Source organism: Theropithecus gelada, chromosome 13, assembly GCF_003255815.1.
Source record: "Theropithecus gelada isolate Dixy chromosome 13, Tgel_1.0, whole genome shotgun sequence".
Classification (NCBI taxonomy): domain Eukaryota; kingdom Metazoa; phylum Chordata; class Mammalia; order Primates; family Cercopithecidae; genus Theropithecus; species Theropithecus gelada.
This window is the reverse complement of record NC_037681.1, coordinates 17,524,762-17,540,131: the sequence shown is the minus strand read 5'-3', so window position 1 is coordinate 17,540,131 and position 15,370 is coordinate 17,524,762. Positions and strand designations below refer to the sequence as shown.

Here is a 15,370-nt window from a genome sequence, read left to right as displayed (position 1 = left end):
TTATTCAGTGACTGTACATAATGCATAACGCACGAATGTTACTGAGAGGTCCCTATTTTGTCCTGGATTTACCTCTCTCGCAAACCCCAGAGGACTCATTATTAGTTAGTTGTGGTTCTTTACTGAACTTCGTGCGGCTGAGAATACAAAGATATAAAGGGAAGCCCAAAGCCTACTCCTGAACCGAAGCGTGCGTTCCCCGTTGGGAGAGGGCTGAGGTGGGGAATTGACAGCTGCATTGTCCACCTCCGGGTTCTAGAACCTGGAAACCGCGCGGGCGTCGGCTCGCGGCGGACGCTTGCGGGCAGGGGGCGCTCGGGCTCCTGCCTGGCCGGCGGGTCAACCGGAGACGCTCTACCCGAAGCGCAGCTCTCGATGAGCCGCGCCCTGCGTCCTCACGCCGAGGCGGCGGGGCGATGCGCTTGCGCACTGAGAACTCACACCATATGTGCCCTGTTCCAGTGCGCGGGTCTGTGGAGAGCCGGGTGCGAGCGGCGGCAGTCCGGGGGGAAAGGAGCTGAGCGGAGACCAAAGTCAGCCGGGAGACAGTGGGTCTGTGAGAGAACGGATAGAGGAGCTGGGGCCACGAGCGCCGTTGACAAGCAATGGGGAAGAAACAGAAAAACAAGAACGAAGACAGGTAGCTAGGGGTTGGGTCCGTACGGCGGCAGCCGCGGTGGCTCAGTGGGGTGTGCGGGTCTCGCCGGGCGCGGAGTTGGACCGGGGTCTGGGCTCGCGACGAGCCTCGCGGGGTACCAGGCCTGGGCCCAGAGTGGGCGGCGCGGGCCCAAGCCCCCGGGCCGGGTGGGCACGTAGGGCCTCGACGGCCGGCGGGTCCTCCCAGTCGAGCCTCGGTCCCCCGGCTACCCCTTCCCCGGCCTGAGGAGCGGGGCAGTCATTTCAGGGTTCCTCGCCGCGCCCGGGGAGTCAGGCGGCTTCGCCAGCGTGGCCCAGGCCAGTGTGAGTTTTTTTCCGCGCTACTCTTGGCGAGGGTGGGGAAGTTCTTTTTATGCCTCTTGTACCTGTGAGTAGTTGGGAGAGAAGGGAGCCTGAGTGTGATGTACGGCCAGGTTTCTCTACTCGAGGTCTCAGGTCCATTAGAGTTGTGGGGAGGTGTTTAGCAGTTCGCTGTCTCTCAACTTAATCTGATTTGGATACAGTTCTCATTTATTTAAGGGCTGATTGTCCAGCCCTCATGCTTTTCGCTTTCCTTCTTCCGGCCTTTTGGTCGTGTCTTTGCTCTCTAGCCCTCCCCTAGGAAAGGAAAGGAAAGGAAGAAGAAACCTACCAACCGGGGTCGCTCCTTTCTAAGCACCTGAAATGATTTGGGGAGGGAGGATAAGGGTGTATGCGAGTTACTGACCTAGAGATTTTTGAGACGTTTTCTGTGTGTCACATTCGATTGAGTTCTGTTACTCTCATGATGGAAAGAGTTCACTTTCTGGGAGTGAACAACATCTGTTACTTTTCACGTTCGTACCCTACCCACCAAACTTAAATACGACGCGGAGAGTAAGGTAAATTAAAAAACAAAACTAGTGCTAGTTCATTAGTCTGACTCAAAACAGGTATGTTGTCTTGAAGTTAAGTTTACTGATTATAATTGGAAGCTTGGATCGTTTTCTCACCTAGCGTTTGACTAGCTTATGAGTAGAATTAAAAGACAACAGAAATAGTCTTGTATTTCAGTTTTAGGTATATTGGAGGAAGTTAATTGGTTTGGGGAATACAATTGTTAAACCAGATCAATGAGAAAAAATAAGGATTATGGGTGATGTAGTGGAACACAAATTTCTGTACTTTTGAAAGGAGTTTTTGATGTATAGGGTACTTTTTTCCTTGCTAGAGACATGTTCAACTGTATCTAGAAAATGGAGAAATGAGTATAATAAACCTTTATATATTAATTACTTGCCTTCAGCCATTGTTAGCACATGACCTATTTGGTTTCATCTCACCTACTAGATATCTATAGATAGATAGATTGATGTCTATCTAAATAGATAGATTTTTTTTTTTTTTTTTTTTTTTTTTGAGACGGAGTTTCGCTCTTGTTGCTCAGACAACAATAAATTTAGGGCAATGGCGCGATCTCGGCTCACTGCAACTTCCGCCTCCTGGATTCAAGCGATTCTCGTGCTTCAGCCTCCGAGTAGCTGGGATTACAGGCATGTGCCATCACATCCGGCTAATTTTGTATTTTTAGTAAAGATGGGGTTACTCCATGTTGGTCAGGCTGGTCTCGAACTCCCGACCTCAGGTGATCTGCCCGCCTCAGCCTCCCAAAGTGCTGGGATTACGGGCGTGAGCCACCGCTCCTGGTCCCCACCTACTAGATATTTTAAAGCCAATCTCAGTAGCTTTTCATCTGTAAGTCCACCAAGTATATCTGTAAGAAATATTAACAGTGATTCTTAAACATTAGCAAATATTCAGTTTTCTGATTTCCCTGATGGTCTTATTACAATTTGTTTTTTTCAATTAGTTCGTTTGGTTTAGGATTACACAAATGTGTTCTTTAGATTTCAAATTACATATATATGTGGTTTGGTTTTGTTTTGTTTTGGAGATGGAGGACCAGTCTCACTATGTTGCCCAGTCAGGTCTTGAACTCCTGGCCAGTGATCCTCCCACCTCAGCCTCCCTAGTAGGTAGGACTACAAGCGCGACCGGCTTATATGTTACCCTACTTACACTTTTTACTTTCCAGGCTCTTTCACAATGGAAAAAAGCCATTGGAGACAAGATGTTTATTCTTGTCTGTTCTTTTTAGGGAAAAGTGAGTCTCATTGATTTGTAAAGATTTTCAGGGATGGTGTAAAGTTTAAATTGCACACCAGACCCTGTTGTTAAATGATTGGTTTGGTAGTGTAGAAGAAATGCTGGGTTTTTTCCCCCTCTCAACCTAATCTGTGTTTTTTTGTTTGTTTGGTTTGTTTTGGCTCATGATGAAGGGAAAGTAGTGGCAATATAATTTTAAAACATTTATTTTCTCATATACCAATATATGAAGTTGATACATTTTGTGAGTGTGTGTGTATAGATGCCTCATGGACTCCTTTATATGTATGACTTTCAGATTGTGTCTAAGAAATCCTGAGCTTTAGCAGAGTCCCCTTTGAGCAGAACTGCTTGGGTTTTTATTTTGGTCTTCCACGGGAGATATTGGGAGATGGGGAATGGGAAGTTCCACTGCTTTGTGAGTCAGCTTTTTCCCTTTAATATTTCTTTCCTTTCTTCAGGGATATTTTGAATATTTGTAAACGGGACAAGAACACAGACTGGAAAGAAAATCTAGAGGGAGAAAGTCCAATTTTAGGATTAGTATTCTTGTTTGTGTAAAATGAGATAGAGATCTTGTTTTATTCTCCTGTGTGAAGGTCCACACAGGACAGTAAAATCTTTAGATTTTACTGTCATCCCACCTCCCCTCCTTGGCTGTGTCAGGCATGTTTCTGGCAAGGTGTGAACTGGGTGAGAAATGCACAGCTGCTTATTTAGTTATCAAGAGAAGGCATGGAGCAACTTTTCAGTTCTTGGAAAGAACATAAAATACTTCACTGTGCTTAATTCCTATATTTAATTAATCCTTATTTTAACTTCTTAGCCACTCAGTATTCATTTAAAATTAGATTGCAACTTATCTAATTTTATTTGTATAGCATGTGTCAATGATCAAGATATTTATTCTTGTCTGTGTATTTTTAGAATTCTAGAATTTTTGTTAAAGACCAAGTTCTAGTATTCTGTTCCAGTTTGTGTAATTCTTTTTTTTTTTTTTTTTTTGAGATGGAGTCTCACTCTGTCGCCCCAGGTGGAGTACAGTGGCACAATCTCAGCTCACTGCAACCTCTGCCTCCTGGGCTCAAGCGATTCTCCTCCCTCAGCCTCCCAAGTAGCTGGGATGACAGGCACCCAACACCATGCCCGGCTAATTTTTGTATTTTTAGTAGGCACAGGGTTTCACCATGTTGGCTGGCTGATTTCAAACTCCTGATCTCAAGTGATCCTCCCACCTTGGCCTCCCAAAGGGCTGGGATTACAGGTGTCAGCCACCATACTCAGCCCCAGTTTGTGTAATTCTTAACAATGAGATTTTGATACGGTGTTGGTTCAGCAAGTTTTCCTGACCTTTTTCAGTTGACTCGGGAAACTTGTTGAGACAAAGGCTAGGATTCAGCATCCACGTACCAAACAAATATAATACAGATAGCCTTGGTTTAATAAAGGAATTAATTTCTTACTTGCATATATTTGAATAATAAAACTCTTGTCTGCATAAATTACATCAAAAAAAGATGCATAGAGTTTTTTTGGTCTAGTCTATTCCTATCCTGACGCTTTAGGAAGTGCTAGGGGAAGAAGTCCTAGTTTGCTGTAAATTAATAAGAAAACAGATTATAGATTTTTGTTGGTAGTAACCTCTCTAGCCTTCCATGCTGAGATTCCCTGTGGGGAGCTCATTCAGCTACTTTTAATGTTACTTGATCATTAGTTGTGCTTTATTTATGCTTCTAAGTTTATTCCAGTAATGCAGTTGATCTGTAAGGTGGGCAGTGTTGCTTTCCCGAGGAACTGAGTGTCAGTGGTTAGGTTAGAATAGCAATTCTCAGACTCTGGTCCTAGACTCCTTTACACTCTTAAATTCCTAAGGAACACAAAAGCCTTTTGTGTATGTGGGTTATATCTACCAGTTACAAGTATTACAAACTAAAACTGAAAAGTTCTTCAAATATTTAATTGAAAAATAAAAATAAACTTACATTGTTATACATAACATTATTAAATAACCATATTTTCAAAAATAGTGAGAAGAGCTAAACATTTTTGCAAACATCTTTACTATTATGACTTAAGATAGATCCTCATATCTGCTTATGCGTTTGATTTGCAGCATCATCACACATCATTTAGCTTCTGAAAAACTCCTCTGTACAGTTGTGAGAAAATGAGAATGAAAAGGCTAGTAGCCTCTTAGTATTATTTTGAAAATAGTTTTGACCCCCTAGAGTAGTTTAGACTCCCTAAAGAGATCTTGGGAACGAATTTGAGGACTGTAGGCCTAGGGATTTCTGAACTAGATTTAGGCATTTGTGAGATTTCTCAAGCTGTTTGACCATCATTCGTGTATGTCTTATAGGTGCTGAGAATGCTTGAGAATCACTTAACGACAACTTAAGACATCTGTGGGCATGTTCATGTTCTTGATATTTTAACAATTTGAGATTTTTCCTTATTTTTTTAATGTAATACTTGCAAAGGTAAATATCAGTTGAGATTGATTTTAGTTGGGAGTCCATTAAGTTTTTAGATTATTTGTGACACTTGATGTCTTTATGGTATTGAATCATTCCATTCAAGAAATATATTGAGGTTTAAGCGCTTGAGTGCCAGTTATTTTTCTGGATGCTAGAAATATATTTGTGAACAAATAAGTAATATACTTTGCCTCTCCATTTAGTTGGTTAATTTAATTGTATAACAGTAAAATGTTATTATTCACTTTAATCTTTAGGATTTGACTTTTTCCCAGGTATCTCAGAATTTTTCTTGCTGTTAATGTAATCATTCATCCCCCTCCTTTTTTTTTTTTTTTTTTTTTTTAAATTTGGTAAATAGTAAGCTTTTTATCTCCTTTTCTCCTTCCTTTCTGTTTAGAGATGGAATCTCACTCTGTCACCCAGGCTAGAGTGCAATGGTGTGATCATTGCTCACTGTAGCCTTGAACTCATGGACTCAAGCAGTCCTCCCTCAGCCTCCCCAGTAGTTAGGACTGCAGGCATGCACCACTGTACTTAGCTTATTTTTAAAAATTTTTTGTAGAGATGGGGTGTCGCTTTGTTGCCTTGGCTGGTCTTCAGCTCCTGGCCTCAAGCAATCCTCCCATGTCAGCCTCCCAAAGTGTTGGTATTACAGGTGTGAGCCACTGTGCCTGGCCTGAGTTGTCTTTTTTTATTTCTTTTCTTCCTTTTTTCTTTTTTTTTTTTTGAGACTGAGTCTCACTCTGTTGGCCAGGCTGGAGTGCAGTGGCGTGATACCGGCTCACTGCAACCTCCGCCTCCCGGGTTCAAGCGATTCTCACGCCTCAGCCTCCCAAGTAGCTGGCACTACAGGTGCACGCCACCACACCTGGCTAATTTTTGTGTTTTTAGTAGAGATGCGGCACCATGTTGGCCAGGCTGGTCTCGAAATCCTGACCTCAGGTGATCCACCTCCCAAAGTGCTGGGATTATGGGTGTGAGCCACCGTGCCCAGCCTGGGTTGTATTTTTGTTGTTGGGTTGTAAGAGGTCTTGATATGTAGTCTGGATACTAGATCCTTATCAGATGTGTGATTTGCAGATACTTTCTCTCATTTCTGTAGGTTGTTTTTCCACTATCTTTTAAAGTTTCTTTTTCACAGAAGTTGTAAATTTTGTTGAAGTCCATTTTATTTTTTGTTGTTGTTGCTTGTATTTTGGTGTTGTATCTAAGAGAAACTGTTGCCAAATCCATGGTCATGAAGATTTACCTGTATGTTTTCTTAAGAGTTTTATTGCTGGCCGGGCATGGTGGCTCATGCCTGTAATCCCAGCACTTTGGGAGACTGAGGCAGGTGGATCACCTGAGGTCAGGAGTTTGAGACCAGCGTGACCAACATGGCGAAACCGTGTCTCCACTAAAAATACAAAAATTAGCCGGGCGTGGTGGCGGGTGCCTGTAGTCCCAGCTACTCGGGAGGCTGAGGCAGGAGAATTGCTTGAACCTGGAAGGTGGAGGTTGCAGTGAGCCGAGATTGCGCCCCTGCACTCCAGCCTGGGTGACAGTCGACTCCATCTCAAAAAATAATAATAAAAAAAAACTTCTATTGCCTTACCTCTTGCATTTTGGTCTTTGTTCCGGTTTGAATTAATTGCTGTGTATGGTATGATGTAGGGGTTCATCTGCATTCTTTTATGTACGGATATCTAGTTGTCCTGGTACCATTTGTTGAAGAGGTTTCTTTCCCTGTTGAAAGGTTTTGGCACCCTTGTCAGATCATTAGACGCTAGATATATGGATTTATTTCTGGACTTTAAATTTTATTTCTTTGGTCTGTATGTATGTCTGTGTCAATGTAGTCACCACAGTTTGTTGTTGTTGTTTCTGTTTCTGGTTTTTTTTTTTTGTCACCCAGGCTGGAGTACAGTGGTGTGATCTTGGCTCACTGCAACCTCCGTCTCCTGGGTTCAAGCGATTCTCCTGCCTTAGCCTCCCGAGTAGCTGGGATTTTAGGTGTGCGCCACCAGGCCTGGCTAATATTTGTGTTTTTAGTAGAGACAGGGTCTCACTATGTTGGCCAGGCTGGTCTCAAACTCTTGACCTCAAATGATCCACCTGCTTCAGCTTCCCAAAGTACTGGGATTACAGGTGTGAGCCACCGCGTCCAGCCGGTACCACGGTTTTGATTACTGTGGTGTGAATTTCCTTAAATGAAAAATTTCAAACACATACAAAAGTAGAAGAGTCTAATGAACAAACATGTCCATCACCCAGGTTCAAAGTCATTCATAGATCTCATTTCATATGTATTCTGTCCCCTCCTTTCTTTTCTCCATTATCTTGATACAACCTCAGACATTTGTAAATATTTCAAGAAATTATATATCCATTATAAGAAACATTTATATCTTAAATATAAATTTGTAAAAGTGGTACATTTCATTCATTTGGAAAATTCACATACAATGGAATCCTTGTCTGTTGTCGGATAAATGAAATGTCATTGTACTTTTTCAGAGGCATTTAAACTAGCATTTCAATTTATTGCTTCAGAAAATTCCATTTGGAAGTTTTGTGATCAAAGTACAGTAATTATTATAGTGTTAGACATGTTTTTTATTAAACTGCTGTGTTGAAACTGATTAGCTTTGCCTGTTGTATGAGAGTTGTGATTGCCATTCCAGAATAGGACTTTTTCCTTATTTATTAGTGCCTATTTGAAACATCTAACATGCGACCGGGCATGGTGGTGGCTCATGCCTGTAATCACAGAATTTTGGGAGGCCGTGGCGGGTGGATCAGTTGAGCGTAGGAGTTGGAGACCAGCCTGGCCAACATAGCGAAACCCTGTCTCTACTAAAAATACAAAAAATTAGCCAGGTGTGGTGGTGCATGCCTGTAATACCAGCTACTTGGGAGGCTGAGGCACAAGAATTGCTTGAACCTGGGAGGTGGAGGTTGCAGTGAGCCAAGATTACACCACTGCACTCCAGCCTGGGCAGTGGAGTGAGACTGTCTCAAAAAAAAAAAAAAAAAAGGAATGTCTAACATGCCTTTCTGGTTGCCACTTATAGAAGGTAGGTAGGTGGGCGGTGTGCAGTGGCTCACATCTGTAATCCCAGCACTTTCGGAGGCTGAAGCAGGAGAATTGCTTGAGGCCAGGACTTTGAGACCAGCCTGTGCAACATGGGGAGACCCCATCTCTACCCCCTAAAAAAAAAATAGCGAGTGTGGTGGTGTGTGCCTGTGGTCTCAGCTACTCAGGAGGCTGAGGTGGGAGGATTGCTGGAGCCTTAGGAGGTCAAGGCTGCATTGAGCCATGTTTGTGCCACTGCACTTCAGCCTGGGTGACAGAGCTAGACCCTGTCTCCAAAAAAAAAAAAAAAAAAAAAAAAAAAGGGCGGTGAATTGGGAATACAAAATGGAGTTTTCTGTTCTCAGAGAGCATTACATTTTAATGTAGCAAATAGGGATATGCACAGATAATACAGAGTGAAATGCTGAAGGGAGAAAATGGAGTATGGGAGTACCACCATATGTGAAATGAGATTTCACATTTGCCTCTTAAAGTTAATTGTTTATGCATCTTTAAAATCCTTTTCTAATTAAGTTTGCCATCAAGAGAGCATGCAGATTGGAAGGAATGGGAGTATGCTGTGTGTTTCTTTGTCTCTGGAGTACCAAGGGGGTGACCATGAGGAATATTTGAGATCTTCGGTTGCTCCTGTTTTGCCAATAATTTTGTACACAGGTGCAGCCAGACCATTCTAATGATGGTGTTCACCAAATTGGTTATTCAGAAATCCAGTCTTGAGAGTGGTTGTCTACATAAAAATTTTTATTAAAATTTATTAGTAATTATTAGATTGTTAATATTAATGATTTATTAATATTACAGTGCCAGGCACTATACAAGTTAGGTGGGAAAAGGCCTCTAACAGTGATTAAGGATCAGAGTCAACTTCTATGGAGTACAGAGACTGAGTTTGCCTTGAGCACTTACCATGTGGTCAGTTATTTTAGAACATAAGTTATATGGTTTTTTTTTTTTTTTTTTGAGAAGGTGTCTCAAGCAATCTCAGCTCACTGCAAGCTCCGCCTCCCAGGTTCACACCATTCTCCTGCCTCAGCCTCTCAAGTAGCTGCGACTACAGTTGCCCACCACCACGCCCAAATAATTTTTTGTATCTTTAGTAGAGACAGGGTTTCATCGTGTTAGCCAGGATGGTCTCAGTCTCCTGACCTCGTGATCCACCCGTCTCAGCCTCCCAAAGTGCTGAGATTTTGCATTTTCAACAAGATGATGATACTGATGCTGATGCTGCTTGTCCTATAACTATACTTTGAGTAGCAGGATCTAAATGACCATTTCCATTGTGAATGTATTGCCTCTTATAATGGATTTCTTTTGAGTTCAGTTCAGCATGCCTGAACTAGCAAGAGCTCAATTCTTCTGATACTTTTTTTTAATTTGAACTAGTGATTTTGAGCTTTATATGACAGTATCTTCTCTTGACAAGAAGGTTTAATTTACCTATTAAGTGTGCATCTGATCTTTTTCATCAACCAGAAATAATTTTGGGGGAAGGGGGTTGTAAACAAAAGCTTGGGTTGCTGTTCTGTGACAGTATACTGTGATAAGGTGGCTATCCATATTCATCTTAAATCTTTATTATCAAATTAAAATTTAAAACAGATAAAACAGAAGTTACTAGAGAGAATTTTGAAGCTTCTGAAATCCCTGCAACTCTGTTCCTCCCCACTCAATCCAGTTTGTAAAAGCTGTGCTGATCTGATAGTTAGACATACTGGAATCTATAATACACAAGAACTTAGGATATGTGTATCGGGGGGTCTACAAGATTTGTGTTCTTTTCAAATTAACGTATCATATTTAGAAAATAAAGGATTAGGTTGAATTTTGTAGAAGGTGATAAGATACACATATCCTTTGCATTGCATTGTATAATATAGTAGCAGTATGGTTTCATATCCCTTTTAAAGGAGTCCAGTCTTCATAAGGACATCATAAGCTGGGAGGGGTTTCTTTTGAGACATAACTAGTTCTCAGCATACTGATTGTAGTACTTGAGCCATAACTTCATGAAGGGAGTCGAGAGTGAGAACTGTTGAGATTTGTGGTTATAAGTGGTGGGGGCCACTGAGGAGCAATGACTGCTGGGCTTTCCCTTCTTTTGTCTTGTTTTTCCTCTTTTTGTATGTAACTGTTGATGATCAAGGATGTTCTGGGTAAGAAGATGAAGACCGGGGAAATGAGATGTCAGAAGGCAACCTGTAGAGAAGGTGGGACTGAATTTCCAATTTCTCTTACTGCAGCTGTTATTGCTGAGATAGAGTTGAGAATAAAGAGAAGGATTCCCTCTTATGCTCTCAGTCTCGTTAGCGGTTATTAAGAGTTTTGGTGGGGAGGGACAGAAGCCAAATTAAGTGAAAAAGGGCAGCAACGATGTTATAAGTGACTTACCCTTCCTTTAGTACTTTGAGGTTTTGGACAATTTGTCCATCAACTTGGGGGTGGGGATGGAGGAAGGAGTGGTGTAGTTTGGATTTTACACTTCTACCAATGTGCTTTCCATTACTTTAGGCCCTGCTATTGATTAGGAATAGGAAGAAATATGGGGATGCTTCGGTTATTATTGTATCATAACAAGTCATCCCAAACAGTGGCTTAAAACAAGAAAACTTGTGATTATCTTTCATGGTTCTGGAGGTTGACTGGGCTTAATCAGCTGGAGTTGTCAGCTGGAGCATCTCTATTTGATCTCTCCTGACCTGCACATCCCCATTAGCTTGGCAGCTGCCAGGTTAAGGCCTGGGCCTAGAAACTATAACAAAAGCCGCATCCTTCTATTTAGCAAGCAGTCCTACAACTCCCTCATTAAAGGAGATAGACCTCCACCTCTCAAAGAGTATCAGAGATATTTTGGGCCAGGTTTTAAAACCTCTGCAGTGGATAAAGAGGCATTGGAGAAGAGAGGCTGCTAAAAAGGACTCTTTAGACATCTTGGAGATTTTCAAGTGTGGAATAATTTGGAAAGGAGTTGGATTTCCTGTATTTCTTGTCAAACTTTACAATCATTACACAGTTTTTCAGTGGAAGATACCTATCATTATCAAGTGAAATTTGCTAAGTTTGGAATTGAGAGGAGATTTGTACATGAGGTTAATTTTCCTTTTACTTCTTTGCAGTGAACAATTTTTTTTTTTTTTTTTTTTTTGAGACGGAGTCTCGCTGTGTCTCCCAGGCTGGAGTGCAGTGGCGTGATCTCCTCACTGCAAGCTCCGCCTCCCGGGTTCACGCCATTCTCCCGCCTCAGCCTCCCAAGTAGCTGAGACTACAGGCGCCCGCCACCACGCCCGGCTAGTTTTTTGTATTTTTAGTAGAGACGGGGTTTCACCATGTTAGCCAGGATAGTCTCGATCTCCTGACCTCATGATCCACCCGCCTCGGCCTCCCAAAGTGCTGGGATTACAGGCTTGAGCCACCGCGCCCGGCCGCAGTGAACAATTTTTTTGTAATATGTGTCTTTAAAAGACTTTGTACTATATTGGTCACAAGATGAAGTACGTGTCTTACTTTTTATTTTTATGTACGGTTTTTATTTAATTCCAAAAGCCAAACTCTAAAGTTGAGTACATGCCTGCACACACAATAAAATGCTGTTTTTATACAGTTGAAAAATACAGGTTGTATTTTGTTCTTGATACATAATAATTGTACATATTTATAGGGTACAATGTGATATTTTGATATCTCTACACATTGTGTAATGATCAAATCAGGATAATTAGCGTATCACGTCAAACACTTGTCATTTCTTTGTGGTAAGAACATTCCAAATTATCTTTTCTAGCTGTTTTGAAGTATAATACATTATTGTTAACTATAGTTATCCTACTGTGAAGTAGAACACCAGAACTTACTCTCCTAACTGTAACTTTGTACCTGTTGACCTACCTCTCCTCATTCCCTCTCCTCCCTACTCTTCCCAACCTCTGGTAACCACTATTCTACTCTCTAGTTTTATGATATCAGCTTTTTCTGATTCCACATATGAATGGGATCATGCAGTATTTGTCTTTCCGTATATGGCATATTTCACTTAACATAATTACATTCGAGTTTGTATGTGTTGTCACAGAATGACAGGATTTCATTCTTTTTTATGGATGAATAGTATTTGCCTTGTGTAGATGTACATTTTCTTTATCCATTCATCTGTTGATGGACATTTAGGTTGATTCCATATCTTGGCTGTTGTGAACAGTGCTGCAGTAAATGTGGGAGTGTAAATATTCTTCAACATAGCAATTTCATTTCCTTTGGCTATATAGACCCAGTAGTGGAATTGTTAGATTATATGATAGTTCTGTTTTTTTTTGAGGAATTTCTGTACTGTTGTCTCTAATGGCTGTACTAATTTACGTTTCCACCAACAGTGTATAATAGTTCTCCTTTCTCCATATTCTCGCCATATTTTTTGTCTTTTTGTAAAAGCTAGTCTAAGGCATGGTGATATCTCAATGTGGTTTTGATTTGCATTTCCCTGATGTTTAATAAACGTTGAGTGTTTTTTTTCCATATACCTGGTGCCCATTTTTATGTCTTCCTTTTTTTTTTTTTTTTTTTGAGACGGAGTCTCGCTGTGTCCCCCAGGCTGGAGTGCAGTGGCCGGATCTCAGCTCATTGCAAGCTCCGCCTCCCGGGTTTTTACGCCATTCTCCTGCCTCAGCCTCCCGAGTAGCTGGGACTACAGGCGCCCACCACCTCGCCCGGCTAGTTTTTTGTATTTTTTAGTAGAGACGGGGTTTCACCGTGTTAGCCAGGATGGTCTCGAACTCCTGACCTCGTGATCCGCCCGTCTCGGCCTCCCAAAGTGCTGGGATTACAGGCTTGAGCCACCGCGCCCAGCCTTATGTCTTCCTTTGAGAAATGTCTTTTCTGATCTTTTGCCCATCGTTTAGGTGGATTATTTGCTTTTTTGCTATTGTTGTTTTGAGTTCCATATGTATTCTGGATATTAACCCCTTGTTAGATGCATAGTTTGTGAATATTTTCTCCCGTTCTATAGGCAGTCTCTTCACTCTGTTGGTTGTTTCCTTTGTTGTATTTGTCAGTTTTTGCTTTTGTTGCCTGAGCTTCTGAGGTCTTATTCAAACAATGTCATGAAGCTTTTTTCCTGTTTTCTTCTAATGGTTTCATAGTTTTGGATTTTACGTTTAAGTCTTTAATTCATTTAGAGTTGATTTTTGTTAAGTGGTGAGAGAAGAATGAAGAAATAAAGAATAAAATGTTTTTAAAAGACTCCTTCATTAAACATCATTTTAACTCCACATTACTGTGTTTAATAGAAATTAAGATACTAGAAAAAGATTATAGATTTGTTCTTGTTTTTGTAACTTATAAAAATGGATAAAAGGGCCAGGCATGGTGACTCACACCGTAATTCCAGCACTTTGGGAGGCCAAGGCAGGTGGATCGCTTGAGCCCAGTAGTGACTATAGTTTTCATGTTTTATTTTTGGTCACTGTAGTTTTGCCTTTTCTAGAAATTCATATAACTAGAATGATACAGTACGTAGTCTTTGTTGGCTGACTGGGTTTCACTTAGTACAGTGTACTTTTGAGATTCATCTATGTTAGCGCTTGTAGCATTAGTTCTTCCCTTTGTTACCTGGCATTATTATTCCATTGCCTGGATATATGACAGTTTATTTATATATTATCTGGTAGATGGATATTTGGGTTGTTTCCAGCTTTTCCTGATTTTGGGTAAAGCTGCAATGAACATTTAAGTCTTTGTGTGGACATGTGTTTTCATTTCTCTTAGGTAAATAAATACCTAGGAGTGGGATTAGGAGTGGGATTGCTGGGTCATATGGTAAATGTATATTTAACAAGAAGCTGTCAAACTGTCGTCCAAAGTGACTGTGCTGTTTTTGCATTCCCTCTAGGGATGTATGTGTTCCAATTACTCCACATCCTGTTTCAGCACTTGGTATTATTACCAATCTTTAATTTTAGTATTTCTAGTGGCTGTGTAGTGACATATTGTGGGTTTTGTGTGTGTGTGGTTGGTTGGTTGTTTGTTTTTGAGATGAAGTCTCACTCTGTTGCCCAGGCTGGAGTGTGGTGGCGTGATCTTGGCTCACTGCCACCTTTGTTTCCCAGGTTCAAGCGATTCTCCTGCCTCAGCCTCCTGAGTACCTGGGATTACAGGCACGAGCTACCATGCCCAGCTACTTTTTTGTATTTTTAGTAGAGACGGAGTTTCACCTTATTGGCCAGGCTGGTCTTGAACTCCTGACCTCATGTGATCTGCCCACCCCAGCCTCCCAAAGTGCTGGAATTACCTGAGCCACCGCGCCCTGCCTTTATTGTGGTTTTAATTTACTTTTCCTTATTAGTGATAACATCTTGTCATGTGTTTGTCATTCTTTCATCTCGTTGGTTATGTGTCTGTTCAAATCATTTTCCCATTTAAAAAATTGTGTTGTTTCTTTGTAGGCAAATCCTTTGTGAGATATATGTATTACAGATATTTTCTCTCGCTCTTTGTCCTGCCTTTTTTTTTGTTCTTTTTTTTTTTTGAGACGGTTTCACTCTTGTTGCCCAGGCTGGGGTGCAATGGTGTGATCTTGGCTCACTGCACCCTCTGCCTCCTGGGTTCAAGCGATTCTCCTGCCTCAGCCTCCTGAGTAGCTGGGATTACAGGCATGCACCACCACACCTGGCTAATTTTGTATTTTTAGTAGAGATGGAGTTTCTCCATGTTGGTCAGGCTGGTCTCCAACTCCCAACCTCAGGTGATCCGCCCACTTTGGCCTCCCAAAGTGCTGGGATTACAGGCGTGAGCCACCGCGCCCGGCCTGTCTTGCTTTTTCATTTTGCTAATTGTGTTTTTTTTTTTTTTGAGACAGAGTTTTGCTCTGTTGCTCAGGCTGGAGCACAGTGACCGTCGTGCCTTAGCTTCCTGAGTAGCTGTGATTACGGGCATGTGCCACTACGCCTGGCTAATTTGTTTTTCTATTTTTAGTAGAAACAGGATTTCACTATATTGGCCAGGGTGGTCTCAAACTCCTGGCCTCAAGTGATCCACCCACCTCCCA

The 15,370-nt window shown here is 41.6% G+C and overlaps 1 protein-coding gene across 1 annotated transcript in view; it reads left to right on the top strand.

Moving 5' to 3' along the window:
* The first annotated feature begins 403 nt into the window (after nt 1-403).
* EIF5B (eukaryotic translation initiation factor 5B) overlaps nt 404-15,370 on the top strand; it is a 63,051-nt gene continuing 48,084 nt past the window's right edge. The window contains exon 1 of the mRNA XM_025355080.1: nt 404-640. Within this exon, the coding sequence (XP_025210865.1) occupies nt 606-640 (35 nt within the window). The 5' untranslated portion in view covers nt 404-605. The remainder of the gene's footprint in view (nt 641-15,370) is intronic.